The 19170-nt window shown below is 44.0% G+C and overlaps 1 protein-coding gene across 1 annotated transcript; it reads left to right on the forward strand.

The window, feature by feature from the left end:
- Nucleotides 1-581: 581 nt before the first annotated feature.
- On the forward strand, nucleotides 582-13757 carry IL17RA (interleukin 17 receptor A; the record flags this gene model as incomplete). The annotated part of the gene is made up of 12 exons (XM_009076250.1): nucleotides 582-606; nucleotides 2282-2428; nucleotides 3264-3388; nucleotides 4385-4511; nucleotides 6402-6449; nucleotides 6536-6693; nucleotides 8085-8162; nucleotides 8594-8669; nucleotides 8756-8770; nucleotides 10182-10283; nucleotides 11371-11412; nucleotides 12244-13757. Coding segments are annotated over 12 exons (2457 nt in total), but the record flags the coding sequence as incomplete, so codon positions are not given.
- Between the last annotated feature and the right edge of the window lie 5413 nt (nucleotides 13758-19170).

The raw sequence follows: 19170 nt of genomic DNA on the forward strand, positions 1-19170 counted from the left end.
AAAAATCTTTTTCCTAATATCTAGCCTAAATTTCCCCTCCTTCAATTTGAACCCATGACCCCTTGTGCTGTCACTGCAGATCCTAACTCAGAGTCCCTCTCCGACTCCCCTGGAGCCCCTTCAGATATTGAATTGAAAACTTGAGTTTTTCATGCAGTCTTCTCTTCTCCAGGTCTGGAGTAGCTGGGTGGCAGTACCTTAAAACACTGGTGTTTAAAAACCACACCCACCTGCTTCAAGCAGTCTTTTATGTAACATTGGTTTCTGTTTTCACAGGCCTGGATTTTGTAGTGTTTTTTGCTATCATCATCTTGCCCTTTCTTCAGTTTCTTTCCGTTATTTCCGCTAGTGCTGTCACATAAGCAGCTCATGTGTGCATAGGTTTTATGCCCCATGACCTTTGGTTTTCTGATCAACAGCTTAGTGCAGCATTTCCATGATGGTTTATTCTTCAGTTTGTATGCATCACTATTCACTGAATTGGTTTTTTCCTGTCCCTCTTCTGCCACCAAGCAAAAGTAAATTACTGTCAATCCAGTTTCTATTCTGAGAGTAATGTTCTTGGTTTTTTCCCCCCACAGGATTTAAACTGTCTCGTGAGAAATAGTAAGTAATTTTTTTCTTCATTGTGGTTTTCTCATGAGATCATGCTTTTTGCTTTTCTGTGTGTTTTATGTAACTGGGTTGATACAACATATTTTTCCTGCTAGAATCAGAGAGCTGTAAAGTGAAATACTGTTATCATGCCTTGCTTTGGGAGCTTCCAGTTTGATCCTTTATCAGCTCCAGCTAGCAGAGGAATGGGAAGTTACGTCTTTTTCAGGATGGAATTTAGGGGTGGGTGGAACACAATTCAACTTGTTTAACTTATATTTAAAACTGGGATCATCAGCTTTTAAAGAAATGGGAATTTTAGGACAATTTGCCAGTAAATGTTCAGGATAAGCCATTTTATCTATGACAGTACTTGATGAAAAATTAGTGTATGAACTAGAAATGGAAAAGGGGCACAGAGGTGTGCAGTTGAGAGCAATTACTGTCAGTTATTGAGTGTAAGGAGTCATCTTGGCCGTGGTTTGTACCTGAAACACTTTTGTGTAATTATGGTAATGTTCTTAAAGAGAGGAGAATGTTCTGTAGTTGCCCACTTGGTACCTGGAGGCAACTGGACAGAGCTGCAGAACTCCTTGACCTTTACTTGCAATCCTTGTTCTAAGCAGACTCATTCCTGCCTCATCCCAGCGCTGTGTTGTACTGGCACAAATATTTTTGTAGCCACTAGTAATTTTTGTAGTGGTTTTGCTTGTTTTACCAGATCAGGGAGATGAGTATGCTGAAAATAATCAGATTTTGAACTTTTTTGGCAAAGAGGGTTGTGTTGGGATCAGATTGGATCCTATTTCCCACTGGCAGCCAGCCACTGGAATAGGCTTGACAGCACAGGAAGCCACACAGCAGCTCCACCACTAAAATGCTGCCTTACTTGAATAATGAGCACTTGAGGATTGGCTAATTACTTCCCAAGCCTAAAACCATGCAGTTACATGATGGGATAGTGCACATTGTTCCCATCACTGACCCAGAAAAACAGTCCCAAAGTGTACTTTGGGGGGCCTGACTGTGCTTTTTTAACATGCTCTGATGAGTGAAATTCTCACAAAAGTCCAGGTAGGTCATGTCTAATGCCTGTCATACCTGATGTCGCTTCCTGATGAGATTACAGGACCAGTTTTCCCTAGCAGTCTGTTGACTAGCATGATTTATTTTTCTGTCCAGAGAGGTCATTAATTTAGGGAAGGTATAACAGGCAGTTACATAGTTGGAATCTAAATTCGGATGTATATTCAAATTCTAGGTGAAGCAGTTTGTAAACACAAAGTAATTTACTATTGGAACAGTTTCCCTGCATATCTGGCAGATTTCTTATGATGGAAGAATGGAAATTAGTACATATATAGGTCTGTTTCAGCAGCAAGTTATGGACTTGCTGCAAGAGATACTGAGTAACCTTACTTGACCTGTTTAGCCTGACTACATTGATTGCGGTTTCTAATGGATTTTAAGGAAAAGAGAAAGTGTTAGTTACTGGAATGAGTTCAGGATATTACAGGCAACTTATAAAGGACTTCCATGCTGAAAACTGCCTTTCTGAACTGGGAAATAGTCTGTCACCCAGTTTTGCCATCAGAGTAACCCTGGCCCAAAGGGCAGATCATAATTGCTAATTAATCAGAGCTTCCTTAGACCCACTCTTAAGTGGTGGTTTTCATTTGCTGGACAGGTACCTGTATGGAGTCGAGCTGGCTGGAGGTTCGTGCCTGGACTCCTTCTGCTCCAAGCAGTCTTCATGTCTCTTCTGATGTTTTCCGTCAGGTGGATGGAAAACTCCTCCCTGTGCTTCAGATAGAATGGAAAGTGGCCACTGATGGTAAGTGGTGCTTGTTTAATTTGAACATGGAGCAGAGAAAATAGGTGTGATCTAGTAAGGATAGAGAGGAGAATTATGTCTTCAAGTCTTTAACTGCTCTAGCCATGGGCACAGAGCTTTGAAACTCGAGTTTGGCTGCTTAATTTTGTTTACTTGGGGGATGTCACCTAGTCCTTGTAACTTAGGCCTCCTACATGCACAGGTGTCTTGATAAAGGAATAATTGTCTCGTTGCTGGAGCTAAATGACTCAAATTTTCTCATTCTCCATATGTCTTTGTTTGTAAATGATGCTTCCCTTGCATACTCTTGTCCAAAGTTTTGCACTGATGTAAGACAGAATTCAACACATTCATTTCTTCCTTCTGCAGGGCCTGTGTCTGAGGGCTGTATAGAGTTATGAGCTATAGCTATAGTAGTGTAGAAGCAGGTGTGACTCAGGTAATCCAGTCATTTTGTTCAGCTATGGTTATGAACTTTCTCATTGGCACTGTCTTTACCAAACTAAAAGTGCATTTACTTTGGTGCCTAAACTGCATGAAGCAGCTTTGAGAGGCAGAGCCACACACAACATTGAAGCTGTGGAACTGCCAGGGTGTGTGAGAGAATGCAGTTGCCTTCGGCTTTGCTCCTTCATTTGCACAGACATAGCTCTTGCCATGCCAGGCAACCTTTAAGCTGAAAGTGCTGTTACTCAGCCCTGCGTGCTCACTCCTTCACAGCCAGTTATCTCGTGTTGGGAGTGAGGCTGTGACACGACTAGGCACAGTGGTAATCTCTGGGGTGCTGCAACCCTCAGGATAAGACAGACATCTCTCTCTGTCCCTGTGCCTGCAGCTAGCATCCGCTGTCTTGAAGGGGCAGAGCTGGCAGTGATGCAAGTGAACAGCAACCAACAGATCTGTGCCCAGTTTGACTTTCAGAACAACTTGCCTCTTCAGGTCCGTCCGGATGGAGGTCGGGTGAGTGCAAAGGGCTCTAAGCCACATTTTTAATCCATGGGTATGTTTCTGCTTTCACTGTCATACAGCAAGGGTGTTGATTAAAGGTACTGACTGGGTAGAAGAGTTGATGATGCAGGCAACATATTGGACTTGAGACCTGCTGTCATTTCCAGTTTCTCTTTCACCCCTCCCATCCTTCAGGGTTTAAGAATTGATGTTCTTGGTGCTTAGCACATGTTCTTGTTCTGGATGTTGCTTAAAGCAAACAATTGTAGGAGTTTTTGCCTTCTGCTTGAGGGCCATGACATTTTATAGCTTTTGTAACTCACCCTTCCTTTTATTCCCACTTTTCTTGTACTCTCTTGCTGTGGAGGAAAGCACCAACCTTAGGGGTGGTCCTTCAGCTTACACTCCATCTAGGAGACTCATCAGAAAGGTGCTGAGCATCCACAACAATAAGGAATATAAAGAACAAGGAATCTGGAGTTTGTTCTTTACCACATAGCATTTGGCCATAGTTAGCTTACCATCTGGAGCCAGTGCCTCTCCCAGAATTTGCACAGCATTGCTGATGTGAGAAACAGTATAGATTTAAGAAAACGTGTGGAGTGGCCAGGTACAGAATTAGAAATGTGTAAGTGCAGTTCTAAATGCTTAGCATTTGCACAGCACTGCAAAATTTATACTAGACTAAAATTTTGGTCTCAAAACTGCTTGTTTTAGCCTAATCTCCTTTCAGTTCAGAACGTGCAAGCCTTGCAGTTATTTGTCATAAAACTGTTGTATCAGCTCAAAGATCCCAAGAAATAACTCATTCCAAACTGAATTTGGACAGACCAAGGGAATGGCACATTTAATACACTTGAGTTCCATGTTTTTATAGTCAAGCTTCAGTAAAAGGGTTGTATGGGACGAGGGAACACAGTGGAGCAGGGCCAAGTCAGCTGTTAATTTCAGCGCCTTTAAAGAACAACATTCTCCTTCTAAGTCGTTGTGAATGTGTTTTGTTTTCAGTGGAATTTCACTTTTGACCGTTTTGAAGTGGAACCTGGCCAGACTTACCAAGTGACTGTGTATCACCTGCCCAAACTGGGTGTAAATGGAGACTACAATTGCAAGTCCACCTCTCTCACAATGCCTGGTAAGAGGTGCTCTACTGCACTTGGGCCTAGTGCTTAGGACCTGTGGGTTGGGGTTTTTTCCAGCCCAGATCCATGAGCTGTGTGCAGGTTTGGCAGTAGGGTGGCAGTGTTGTAAAACCCCGTTGTCCTTTCTGAGTACTGTTGTTTAGAAAATCCGTTCTACAAATCACTGTCCTTGTTTCTGGGATCCTGTGTCCAGATGTTTGTCAAATCTCTGCTTGGAATAAGGTGCATACAGAGGGACTATTCTCTGAAGAACAGACCCTTTGATTCCAGTTGGCTCCAGCTTCTGCATGGAAGATACTGCTATAAAACTCTGCATATGCTTTCTCGAGAGCTGGACAAACCCTTGGAGTTGGGCCTCTGGTTTCTGAGAAATTGCATTTGTAGCTTGCCAAGAATTCTGCTACAGCTATGTCTAAAGAGAAATTCATGGTTAAACCTGAAACTAGTATAGGTGCCCCTCTGAAGGGCTGATGGAAGGTAAGTGACAACCCCTAGGTTTTGTTGCTGAAGTGTTCTTCAGTTGAGCAGGCACAAAGACATTTCATTTACGTGAATGGGGCTGTAATCTTTCACGCTCTCTCAAGAATATTACTGCTGCCTTTACTTAATTTAAAGTAAGTAAATTTAAAACCCTTCCTCTGCTTGTGGAAGGTGGAAGTGCAGCCCAGAATTTGCAAATCAAGAGTGAAGTTTGGCTTCTAGTATTAAATCTTAGACATGTGAAGTTCGATTGCAAAGGTACAGTTAGACATAACATACCAAGAAACTTGATAGTGCTGAGTTCCTGACACTTTCTTGTGTATGTGAAAAGTTTCCTGTTGCTCAGTGAATTTCTGTTGTTTTCCCTGAGGATGCCCAGAATCTGCACTGCCCTCTGGCTGTAAGGACTAGTTCAGAGATATTTGGTGCTTAATACAGAGCTTGAAAACTGGTTCTTAACTTTCTTCTTGACTTGCTTATAGTTGTCAGCCTGACTCTGTAGTTATAAAATGGCAAAGTGTGGGGTGTGTCAGTCAGTGTGAGCTGGAAAAGGAGAGGGAGCACTTGATTTTCAGCCCTCTTACCCTCTCTTATACCTGGCTGTGCTAAGAGCTTCCTGGCTTTTATCCTCTACTGTCCTTCAGAAACCTAATGCATTGTGTCAGGCTCAGCAGTTGCAGGGAGCTGTGCTGATTAGAGCTTGCATGTGAATTACAGGGACACTGTAAATTTTCCAGCTTTGAAACTTGGAAATTTAAGCTATGCAATGTTTTATTTCAACTGTCTAAGCAGGGAGTTGTTCCTTTTCCTTTGTCCAAACCCTGAAGGAGAGACATAGTCTAAGGCTGAGACTTTCAAATCCCATGTTGCTAAATGTAGAATACATAACTGTGGATTTAACTCTGATGAAAACCCCAAAGAGCAGGGGCAATCTGCTAAATGAAGGGAATTATAAATATGGAAGAGTGTTTTGGGATCAGGAAAGATTCCAGCCTCCTGGTTTCCCTGGGTCAGGATGCTTTTGGAGGGATCTGTTGCTGTGATGTGATCACAACGTGTGGAGATCAATGGGAAGTTTTAATTCCACTGTTATGAGGCTTTCTGCACAAGTCTTACATCACCAAGAGTTCTCAGATATGACTGTGCTAATAAGTCTGGTATGTTTTGAGTCTTTTCTTACTAACTACCTCTGTTCTGAGGAGAAAAACAGAGCACACCGTTACGTCAGTGGAGGGGCTAGTTTGTACACTGGAAACCAATACTGTTCTACAGACTTTTGCTGCTGCTTTGGAACAAAAGTGTCTGCTCACTAAGGTTGGGTGTCTGGCTTGTCTTAAGAAAATGTGGCTTTTCCTAAATGGAAGTGCATTGCTTCTGACTTGCCACGATGGTTTTTCTTCCAGACTGCAGGGATTCTCTGATGAAAAGAACCGTCCCGTGTATAAAGACAGGTAAAATTCTTGAGTCATGTATACATGGGTGTTCTCTTGAAATATTTGACAGTTGAGAAACCTGGGAATATTTGCACCACTTCTAGGCAGCTTGTGGGAGCCCAGGATCCAAGGTCAAAGCCTAGATGATACAACTCTGCTGGTACACTTCAAGCCGTGGACGGAGCCAGCCCGATACCAAATCCATGTCGCCAGTTACTTGAATGAGAAGAAGTGTAAAATGATCACACATGATTTGACTGAGGTAATTACCTTCCTAAGTGATACCTTCTGTCGTAATTTAGACAGACATCTCACAAGGTTGCAGAACCAGGACTTGGAGCCATGAGGTAGGAGATGTAGCAATTGCACTTGAACAACAGTTTTCCTTAACTTATTTTCACTGATTTTAACTGCCTTTGGAAAAAGGAATTTTTTCAGGAATTTTATTGACAAAAGACCAAAAAGGAGGTTTTATAATGCATGGAGCAGTCTGTAAGCACTGCAAAGTCAGATTTGATATTTGACTATCTGGGCTTTATAACTTTTTTCGAGGCAATGCCTGGGGAGCTAAGACTAAATAAGTCAACCAGAATTAAGGTGCAAAGTTTCAGTAAATCGCTGAATTAATTAAATATGATCCTAGGGGGTGTTAATTAAATTTTTTAGATAAAGAATGAAGTGCTTTAACTTTATAACTTTTCTCGAGGCAGTGCCTGGGGAGCTAAGACTAAATAAGTCAACCAGAATTAAGGTGCAAAGTTTCAGTAAATCGCTGAATTAATTAAATATGATCCTAGGGGGTGTTAATTAAATTTTTTAGATAAAGAATGAAGTGCTTTAGTAACAGATGTTTCATTCAAGCTGAGAATCAGTTTCTGTAGATCTTACAGTCTATATTGCTGAGAAGCTCAAAGTGTCCAGAGTGTCCTCCAACATAAGAGGTGTTTCCCCTCAGGCATCTGCAGGAGGAGAAATGCTGAATATTTGGTACCAGTCCTCACTTTTCCTTGGGGGAGGGCAGATATATTGGCATTCAGTTTGTTTAATCCATTCCTTAGCACTTCAGCCTGTTTGTGCTGCATGCACTGATACATATTAAGTTATCACTGACACAGATGGCACACCTGTGTGTGTGTTTCCCTGGCAGAGAGGAACAGACATACTGCAAAATGAGTTATCTGCTAATCATTGTGAGGAGGTAGATTATTATGATACTAATTGTGTACAGCAGGTAACAAGGGCAACTTACTTGTCTGTTCTAGTGTCAGAAGCAGCAGTGTTGGCAGCTGCTTTTAATTAAACAGGGAAGCTTGTTAATGTTTACACATTACATGAACGAAGACCTTGTTAAGAAACTGTAAGTTTCAGTCTTTTGAAGTTATACAATGTACATCCCTAATTGTTTCCTATTACCTGTGCAATCTTACCCTGCTGTCTTAATTGTATTACCATACCTGTCACACAGGACACCTGCAGTGATCATGGCCAGATGCTTTACCCAGTTTGTTCTCTGTGGGCTACATGTTCAAAAGAAGCAAAAAATAGAACCTTATGCTTCTTTGGACCACTCCATGTTCACATGTCAGCTTCTATTTTCTCCTGCTTTCATTCAATCTTATTTCTTCCCTTGTAACTTCCATCTCATTTCTGCAGGGTGGACTACAACAGCAAGTGAATGTCACGATCAAAATGGAGAAGAACATTAAAGCTTGCTGCAGCTACAAAATACAGGTAGGATCTCACTCTTGTCCCTGTCTCCTTCCTTCACAAACAGGGCAGTAAGCTTAGGAATGCTTAGAAATGTTCTGGGGTTTTGTGCAGTATTTTGTGCCGGGATTGGCTAACCTCTGATTTCCTGTATCAGGGAAATAATGATTATGGCTGAAAGGACAATCCTTTTTTATACAGGTGTTCTCTGTGGTTAGTGGCTTTTCCTTAGTACGGGACTAAGGAGGTGGAATGGCAAGTGTGACCTCAGGAGCTTACTGCCTTCTTAATGTGTAGGCTGAGAAGTCTTGATTAATCTTGTTTTCTGAAGGGAAATGTGAATTCTGTGTCCCTGTGCTAAAATACTGGGAATGTCAAGGCTGGGGAAAAGTAAAGCAGGGAACAGAGTTTCTTTTAAGAATAACTTCTGTTTCCTGAATCTCTTTCTGCTGCAGATTCAGCCTTTCTTTGCAGACTGTGGCACAGACTGCCTGAGACACTCTGCCTTCATCCCGTGTGCACCAGCTCCAAGTGAGAAGTGCTTTTCTGTATATTAGATTTGCATTGTCTTGCAGATGAGAGCTGAATTTTTAATATGTAACTCTTGTCTTTTGTAGGTACAGATCAATCAGGTAAGAAGTTCTTCCAATACCCTGAAGCTTTTTTTGCTGCTCTTTTCCTGTTGTATAGAGTAAGAAATGGTCCTCCCAGGGGATGACCCAAAGGGCAGAAAATTTGATATTATTTGAAAGTAGTTAAGTGCTTGTCTGACATAAGTAGCTAGATTTGTTGGGCTGCAAGTTGAACTTAATCTGAATTATATGGCCGTGTTTTCTAAGTGAAAGATGGATCATAATGAAACCTGGAGCTAACAATCTGAGCATTCATAGTGGAACAGGCAAAGCTGTAGCTGATACTCCTGAAACAATAATAGTGAGAGTGGACAGCCCACAGGTGGTGGTACCTGAACTGTAACAACTCTGTTGTAACATGGACTACAGAGCCCACCCAAGTCTCCACCAAAACCAACCTCAGAGGATGTGAAGATGAGCACGTGGCAACCACTTGGTGACAAAACAGCAAACCAGTGAAGAGTGAGGAGACCCCAGACCCTAATAATGCTGTTGATGCAGTCTGTCGTGCAAGGGATGGGGGATTTAGGTCTTAAGAGTATAATTGCCCAGGGATTTTTGTCTGGGGTCCCTCTTCTGAGGGAGGCACCAAGCTCAAACTAGCAGATACCACAACTGATCTGTGCCAATAAAGCTATCTGGTGGAGATGAGAGCCTAGTGTCAAAAATGTCTTTAGCAGAATTTATTGTGCTAAGAATTACTTCACCAGGATTTAATGAGGCAAGTATTTGTATGCAGTGTGAACCTTGAAGAGCAGTTTTTTTAAAGACACTTCACTTGCATGGAGTTCTTTGAGAAGCAGTTTTGACAAGGAGAGTCTTAATATAAAATACTTTCTGTCACTTTGCTCAGTGCTAAAAAATTTGCATAATATAAAGCAGCTTTTGGAGAGAATAGCTTGCATATATTCATTTTTATGAATGTCAAGATAACTTGTGCATAATGATTTGACATCCTTTTTTGGCTGCAACACCACCTGCAAGAAGCTGGTTTGTCCAAGATTTTTTAAAAATCACCTGTAGACTGAAAAAAATACATGACCCAAAATGGTGATTTTGGGTTTTTTTTGCTTTATTTTTGTTTAAGATGTTTTAGATGAACAGGCAGGACATGGGCAGGCTGCCTGTCAGAGCTGGGTAAACACTGCTATTTAGAGGGAGCTTATTGATCCATGTTTTCAGTGTGCAGCACATATGGCTCTTTGTGTGGAGCAAGTTTATGGTGTAGAGCACCATCATGAAAGGATGGAATTCATTTTGAGAAGTGACTGCATATTGTAAGGGGGAAGTGCTGGTCTGCCCGTGGGTTTGGACACAACCAGGGTCCTTCTCCCTTGGCTTCTCAACTTCTGCTCTTCAGTGAAACTCTGTTTGTGTAAGGCAGTGTCTGAGGAGTATTTTTGTACTGCAGGTGATACGATTATATGGCTCTACTGGTGTATCACTGGGATCTGTGTGTTACTGGTGGGATCAGTCATAGCAGGTGTGATGTGTATGACTAAAAAACGAGCAGGTAAGACTCATACCAGCTAGGAACAAAAAAATCAATCTTAAAGCCCTATTTTTCCTACTTCTGTACCTGTTCCTGTTGCTGCTTTGTTCCTTGCTGTTCTGATGCCTTGCCACTGAGATAATGCCTGTGTAAACACCTTGTGCTCTTTCACAGCATAGGACTCGTAACGTCCTCATACCATCCACCTACATAAGTAAAGCCTTCCACATGTTATGCTGTCTGATACACCATTTTCATAGCCCTTCAGATCTCATGGAAGGAAAAAGGAACTTTGTAGCTCAGCCCTCTGTTTTCCTGCAGATTGCTACAGATAATCTTCCCCATTTATTTTTCTCCTGCATTGCACAAGAGCATTGCAGAACAAAAGCTTCCTGTTTGTTCACACTGTAGTCTTTCCCCAGTCCCCAAAGCCTCTACAAAAATGAATTTTTATACTACCTTGAGCTTAAAAAATGTTTTTTAATAAAAGTGGAAGGAAAGAAACCCCAGGACACAGAGGCTGACATCAAGCAGGTTGGAAAATCGGGTGCTTAAGGGCTAATTCCTAGTCTATTGTGCTGCAACCACAAGGCAGTTATCACAGGAAAGCTGTGTAACTCACTGTTTGTCTGGGGTTTTTTTACCTGAGAGGAATAATGGGAAGTCTTTTGGAAAATTTCTTCACATCAGATTTATAGATAAGATGTAGCTACGGACATTTTAGTCACCTCTTCAGAGAAGCCTCTTAAGAAAAAGACATGTTTAAAAACATTCCCTTCTCCTAAAAGAGAGGTAGCAGAATAATTGGAGGTTCTGTACTTCTTGAGACTGGCTGAATCTGGGGGAGATGGAGAAAGTTTATTTTGGGTGCATTCTGGCTCCTCTCAAAGGAAAAGAATAGCAAAGTACAAAGCAGAATTAGCTGTAGAAGAGTCTTTATTCATTTAGCCTATATTTTTTATTAGGCTTCTCCCTCCTTATGGTTTTCTCTCTCTGCACAGTTAAAGGTGGGGTTTTTTTAACCTAATCTGAGGAAGGTGTTGTGATTTTAAGCATTTAATCTCATTTCCTGTTTTCAGAACTGACAATGACTTTCTCCCTCTTGCAGGACGCCGACGAGGGAAATGCACCCACCACGATTTGCAGACTGGTAAGATATCCTGCCTGTGTTTAATCCAGCACATGTCCTGCATTCTGAAAGGCCCACACACTTCTCCAGGAGGGGCTTTCCTAGGCTTTACTGCTCTATAGGTGCTTCTCAAAACCAAGAGGTAGCCTTAGGATCTTCCTGTTTAGCTAGAAGAAGCCTTGCATATGGAATTGGAAATGCTACATTTGCTGGATGGGAGAATATTGCTTTGTAAAGTGATGAGGGTTTTGGCCCAGCTGAGGCTGTGCTGGCAAAATCATAGAATCATAGAATTTTAGGGGTTGGAATGGACCTTACAGATCATCTAGTCCCAATCCCTGCCCTGAGCAAGGACACCACTCACCAGATCAGGTTGCTTAAGGCCCCATCCAACCTGGCTGTGAACACTGCCAGGGCTGGGACAGCCACAGCCTCCCTGGGCAACCTGGGCCAGCGTCACCACCCGGACAGGAAAAAACCTTTTTCTATAACCTAAGAAAAAAAGAACCTTTGCTAATCATCTAGGCCATAGCAAAAGAAGATTGGTTTGGGGTGAGTGCACTCAGCTCTCCACCAGAGCATATAGCTCCATTTCCAAACCTCTTGAGGCTGGTGTAGTACTTTTGTGTGGCTAAATTCAATTAATCATCTGGGCACTATTATAAATCACAGCTTCCCCTCTGTACTTCGATATTAAATTCATACAATGAGACGTTGTCCACATGCATTGCCAAAATAGCATTAAAACTTAAAAGTTGCTAGAACCTTTTGTCAGTACCCTCCCGTGTCGCTTACTGCTGACTTGCTCCATTGCAGTGTGGCTGGGGTTAATATTTCTGTGCTTTTCCTCAGCACCACACACTGACCTCTCCCTGCCACCCTTGAAGCCCCGGAAGGTTTGGATTGTGTACTCTGCTGATCACCTGCTGTACGTGGATGTGGTGCTCAAGTTTGCTGAGTTTCTGATGACAGTCTGTGGCACTGCTGTAGCCTTAGATCTGCTAGAAGATCATCAGATCTCAGAGTTAGGGCCACTACCCTGGCTCACTCGACAGAAGAAGGAAATGGAAGACCTATCTTCAAAGATCATTATCTTATGTTCTCGGGGCACCCAGGCCAAGTGGCAGGCCATGCTTGGGAGTGAGCCTGTGTGTCTCAGGCAAGATCAGCAGAAGCCAATGGGCGACCTGTTCACCCCAGCCTTGAATTTGATCCTTCCAGATTTCAAGAAGCCAGCCTGCTTTGGAATGTACATAGTCTGCTACTTTGAGGGAATAAGCAGTGAGAAAGATATACCTGATCTGTTCAATGTCACATCCAGGTACCAACTGATGGACAAGTTTGAGGATATTTATTTTCGGATTCAGGACCTGGAGAAGTTTGAGCCTGGGAGGATCCATCGAATCCAGGAGATCACAGCTGAAAATTACATCGATACCCCTAGTGGGAGCAAGTTGAAAGAGGCCATACAGAAGTTCAAGAACTGGCAAACTGAGCACCCAGACTGGTTTGAGAGTGAAACCATCTCCTTGGATAATGATGAAGACTTGCATTCCCTAAACAGAGAGAGCCAGGTGGATTCATTGCTGAGTGAACCAGGTGGAATTGTGAAACACCAGCTGCACCCACGTGAGCCTGACCCTAACTGCTGTTACGTCATCAACCTCCACATACATGAAGGTGAAAGTACAGGCTGTAAACTGCAGCCTCAACTTAACCCTTGTGGGGATCCAGCTTCCCAGACTATGGTCCTTCCCATGGATGAGGCTCCACTAGTTCAGATAGTGGAACCAGTCTCTTCCATGGAAGATGGAAATGTACTTGGTCACCATGTGCTGAGTAATGAGGACTGTATGGAAGGAGTTCCTCTCCTGGAGACAAGCTTTCCAATGAGGAATAATATCATCCTCCACGATGACTCGGAAGTTTCAGCAGTAGCTGACCAGAGGCCTGCAAACCTCTCAGGTGAACTGAGAGACCATCTGAATGGACTCATATACCCTCTTTATCAGCAGAGTGTCATTCCTTCAGAGCCATATCACTGCTGTGAGGAGGCTGACGAGCAGCACCAGTTGGTCTTTGATGACCAATGCGAAGACCAAAGACAGTCAGTGCAGTCAGACCAGGGCTACATCTCTAGATGTTCTCCACTGCCTCCTGAGGACCTTGTGGAGGAGGAGGAGGAAGAGGAGGAGGAGGAAGATGATCAGGAAAAACAGGTGGTCTTCCATGAACTCTCTCCAGAGGTCTTGAACAGTCTAAAGAGCCTCCAGAAGCAGCTGTTTTTCCAGGACATTCAAAGGAGCTCTAACTGGAGCTGTCCAGCTGAGGTGATGGACACTGATCAGTCTTTGGAGGACTGTTAGGTGATATCTGGGAGCTGCTCCATTTGCAGTTCTAGGGTGGAAGGTGCTCCCATGCAGAGTACTGAAACTGTGTTTCCCACACCATCCTTGTCCTCCCATTGTAAATGACTTAGTGGTGGCATCTTCCTGTCTGCTGCTAGGACAGGAGATTGCCTGGCAGATTGGTAATGTTGCTTCCATTCTCTGTGGAGTGAAGCAATGAATATTTGTCGCCCCTGTGAAGGGACAGGCAGTAGTTCTGTTCTTGGGGAGAGGCATTACATCAAATCCTCCCTGATGGAGGGCAGAAAAATTACTGTGGCTCATCCACTCATGCCTTCAAAATGCCCTCCAGCTGTACTGATTCTACTGCACTGGATAAAAGCCATGGCCAGGGTTTGGAAAACAGATAACATGGCAACGTTTGCATTGCCTTTTTAATACACATTTTCAATATTTTGTGTAAGTACTGTGTTAAAGGTGCGTGCCTTAAGTTTCAGCCAGGTTAGGGCTGTCTCCACCTGATCGATACATGTACCTGGAGGTTTCTTTTGCCACTCACCCATTCATGTGTGTTTCTGTGGTCAGTCAGGAGTCAAGTGGAGGAACCAAGCAGTAAGTGGGATAAACTTTTAAAGTGGGAGTGTCCGTAACTCTTCCTGCAGGGAGGTATGTGCTTGAAAACTAGCAATAGCAGGAGGAGGAAAAAGAGGAAAACGGACCAAAAAATGGAATTGGGGTTTGTTATACAAACTCTGGGGCTGAATACCGAATTACTGAATCTGGGGAATCTGGTGTATTCTGTAACACTGCTACAGTGCTGCCTGCTCTTGAGTATCTTAGCACCAGGAAGATGTGCACTGAGGATGTAGATAGTGATACAGCATTCAGGAAAGGAAAGACTTGTTTCAGAGGAGAAAAATGTGTAGCTTCAGCAGATGCTGTTTCAGAGTGGAGATTATATCTGAGTTAGGGTAGGCTGAACTAAAATGACTATAAGGTGCACCTGTGTGGGTATAAAGTCAAGCACAGGTAGTTCAAGTTAACTGCCATGCAATACTGACTAGACTAAGGGGTTCATCCTCCAGGAGCTGTGGTGGTAACTGTATCAGTTTCAGGGGTTTTAAACATTAGACTGGATGCACTAGGAAAAATTGTTCCCTGAGAGCGAGTGCATGTTGGTCCGTGTGGCACTGACTGGGTAGCTGGCACTTACCTGTTTGTCTTCACTGTTTCTGCAGCCTCTGTTATCCATGTAAATACATCCAGGCCTTTCTCCTTCGCCTTCAGACAAGCTTGCCATCTTCCTGTCCTTCTAAGTCTTGAGATAATTTTATCTCAAGTTTCTAAAAACCAAATGTCTCAGAAAACAATCTGTCCTTTGGACTTGCAACTGATACCGTATTATGTGTATTTTATAATTTTATTTGTGTTTGACTTGGAGGGGTTTTTTCCTTAAATTAAAAGCCAAAAATACTTTTTGGATATATTTACTTCAACACTTTTATGTCCTCAATTCTTCTTAAGTCTTTATGTAGTATTTGTTATAGAAATCTGAGGCAAAACTGAGCCAGAACTGAACTGGCTGACAAATGCCACAACAGTCCTGCCAAGCTTGGCAGCTGTATCCAGTAGAGCTGGATGCAGCTGAGGGCCTTCACCTGTGGGAATTGCATGTCCCTTCAAAATGTGTGTCAAAGGAAATGTGTGGAATTTCTGTGCAGGATGGCTCTGGGCGGCAGCACTGCTGAGGCAGCTTGCTTTCCCTGCAGCTGGGTAAGGAAGGGACAGTCCCTGAGAGCTGCAAACCTCAGACTGGCTGCCTCCTGCCTGCTCAGGACCTCACCCAACAGGAGCTAAGCAAGAGGCAGCTGTGATCTCGTTGCTTCTCCAGTGAGAACCCATTTCCCAGATTATGTGGGTAATTGCCATCTTGATGATCCCACTTCTAAAAGTTTCTTTTATCTTGCAGCAATTAACATGTAAATCTGATTTTTTTTTTTCCCATGAGTCTTTTTCAAGTGGTATGAATTCCTATAAATCACTTAAATAGGAAGCTCAGAAGTGTCATCTGGATTTTCTTGCCTTAGTCATTCCCCACTCAAACAACTCCCTTGGTGTCACAGCTCTTAGAATGTGCTTTCACTTACAAAAAGTTTGTTTGAGAGGGAAATCCAGACACTATTTAGCAATGCAATATGAGGAAAACAACTAACTTTAATGCATCTGTTGGTCCCTGAATACAAAATTGAATAGCTCAGCAAGACTCAAAGGAGGGGGGAAAAAAGAGCAAAATCAGTCACAAGTTTCTAGTTTTATTTTAACAATCTTGCTTTTTTTAAAAAATACAAGTTCTGATGAATGCCAGGGGGATGCCAAGTGTCCTTTGGCCACAGGCCTTATCCTTCACTTCAGGTTCCCCTCCTGGGAGTAGTCATCTCTTTTGTCAGGATAGCAAACGAAGAGCAATAAAATGCTAAATAACTGAGCTGTGTTACAAGACTTGTAACAGCATCCCAGGGGATGGCACAGTTGTGTTTAGCAGAGTGTTACTGACCTGGACAGTACCTGGATGTTGGCAGAACACACAGCAGGTGTGCCAGGTGTGTCAGGCAAGGTGTCGTCCGCACTGGAATGGTACCACTCTCTGTCTCCTACAAAAGGACCTGCTATGCTGCAGAAGGGTTTGAATGCAGGTGAGAGCTCCATCACCAAAGAGAAGGAAATTCAAAAGGAGGAGCAGGCTTATAAACAGGACACTGAAGAAGAGCTTTCAGTGTTTTTCCATAGCGAGTAATTGCAGTAGCAGCAGAGCTGCCCTTTTAGTTGCAAGGGGCTTCTGTATAGCCAATTACTACAAGAGCATTACACTCTCCAAACAGCACATTTACTAACAACCTAGAAATCGTGGCACCACAAGGAACAATTTTTTCTACAAAGGGATTCTATGTCACAGAAGCATCACTTTGCAGGGTCATTTCAAATATGCCATTTTTCTCAATAATGTCCTAACTGGAAAAAGGCACTCACTGTTGAAACAGCAACTTTGTTATGTGCTATGAAGGGGTACTGAAGTAAGACTTGTTAATAATTCTGCTGTGATTCTTCCAGTGTCTAAACTATGCTTACACTTCAGTGTATTAGGGATTAGCACTTTGGTGCTATCATGAACTTGGCCATAAGAGCAGCAAAACATAGTTGGTGATGAATAGCTTTTTCTTCTTTCACCTTGTTTTGGCAAAGTTGGTTGCTTGGGGATTTTTTTTTGACTGAAGCATGGAGTAGTCCTAGGTTCAGGTATCACCTCATTCTCTGTTGCATAATTATCTCTGAGCTTTTACTATCTATTTAATGCTGCAAAAGGAAGGTGCAAGGAAACAAATATCTGTACAAGCTCTAATACATCTGTAATTAACACCTCCTTCGGCCAGGAACTTAGCATCCCCTCAACACATCTCACATCACATAGGAAAAGTTCACAGTACCAAGTTTTACAATCACAGTCACTCACAGCACCAAGATTGTCCAGACAAGAAGTTACCGAAGAGAAAGGCCAAAATTCACACAATTGCCCGTGTAAGGGCTCAGGTTAAAAATAAAGCACTGGTGGGAAAGTTAAGCCTAGCCTTTGCCCACTCTCCATTTGGCACGGGGAGAGCAGCAAGTCATCCGTCCTAGCTGCACTTCTGAACAGAACAGCACTATTGACCCATCTTTTCCAGGGACTTTTCTAGCCCCACAAAACTCATCAGCCACCCAAGAGCTGGGGGAGAAGAGCCCCATGGCACCCCCACTTCTGCCTCTGGGAGCTGGAAGTTACCAGACTGTAAACACTTTGTTGTAGCAGTCCACCGGAGCAGGCAGGTGATCCCACTCTGTGAAAAGGAAGGTGGGACAGAGGTTCACTCCCACTGAAGCCCAAGCCCTGAAGGAAAGAATGGATATGTGTGCAGAAGTCTGGGCTGCAGCTGCAGTCCTGCTGTGGGCTCTGGGTAGCAGTTGGTTGTGCTTTACTTCCCCTTCCCATCAAGACAGCTTGAAGGCAAAAAAAAACTTGGGACAGGAAACTGTCATTTTTCACAATTATTGCAGCTTTGCCCAGATAACAAAATATAAGCCTGGGAGGGGCAAAGTCCTTCCTCCAGACGTGGCCTCTGTGCTCCTGCTTCCATGTGGCTGGTTTCAGGAGCAGCTGCAGCCAGGCAGAAGAGCAGGCCTTAACCCCACAAAGCATTCATGGAGGTTAAAACCAAAGAAAACTGTCTTTCTATGAAAGGTTGCTAACGATTAACTTTTTCCCCATCTACCCTAAACCACATGCACACGGAGGACAGGATGCTGACACGTGGGCTTTCCACCAAAGCTCGGGAGCCCCTCTGCCTCAGCAGCTCTTGCCCTTTGTTTTCTGTGCTGAGAAGTGAGGTTGGCTGAGCGTGGGGCCCACCCCGAGAAGCATCAACGTCCTCTGCTCTGCTGTTTGAGAGAGAGCAGTCTGCAGGCTTAGCCCTGTCTCTGCTCGCTCAAGCAGGCATGGAAGGGGCCCAAAGGAAAACTTACCAGCCCTTCTGGCTATGGAAAGGAAGACCCTACGCTCTGCGTAAAAGAAAATCAATGCTGATCCCATAAACATGCATATTCACAGAGAAATGAGAGCCCCAGCACCTGGGGATGCAAGCAGTAAGCTGCTGTAAACCCTGTTCTCACCAGAAATAAATGTCTCGGTGGTTATGAAACGGGGCCCAAGCCCCGGGTTATGTCCATGCTGGATTCATATGTTTCTTTAGCACGTGAAGTCAACGTAAGACGCACAGAGGTAGACGTTTTTGGCTAGGAGAAAGGTGGCTTGAAATGACCAGGTGGCCAGTGTGCTTGCAGGGGTTCTCCAGCTGCTGTGCGAGGGGCTGGGAAACACAGGCAGCAGCTTTGCAGGGCTCAGGGAAAGCAAAGCGCGCGTCCTGCCGTCCGTCCCGTACCCCGCGGACACGGCTCTGCGCTCAGGCCTCTCCAGCATCCCGTTGTTGTGGGCAGCAGGAGTCCTTAACAGAGGGGACAAAACGCACCGGTCCCTGTTTAGGACAAAAAGGAAAAAAACCGAAACCTTTATGGTCACGAAGCAAGACGATGTCCCTGCAGGGAGCGGGAGGGGAAGAGGAGGACCCTCCGAACGGTGGAGAGGCAGAAGCACTAGAAGAAGGTTCGTCAGGAAGGACAGGTGAGTTTTCTGGGGACAAGTGTCAGCCGTAGGCTCCTGCAGGTAGTCGGGTTTGTGCGGAGCTTCCGCTGCTGGACGTGTCCGCGCCGAAGGGAGGAGGGGAACGGGAATCTGACCGCGACACCCGCGTCCCCTTCCCCTGCCCGGCCGCGGCGGCGGCAACCTGAGCAGAAACGCAGAGAGACTCTGCCGGGGGCGGCCGGAGCGCTCAGCCCTGGGCGG

Source organism: Acanthisitta chloris, unplaced genomic scaffold (genome assembly GCF_000695815.1).
Source record: "Acanthisitta chloris isolate BGI_N310 unplaced genomic scaffold, ASM69581v1 scaffold20336, whole genome shotgun sequence".
Lineage (NCBI taxonomy): Eukaryota > Metazoa > Chordata > Aves > Passeriformes > Acanthisittidae > Acanthisitta > Acanthisitta chloris.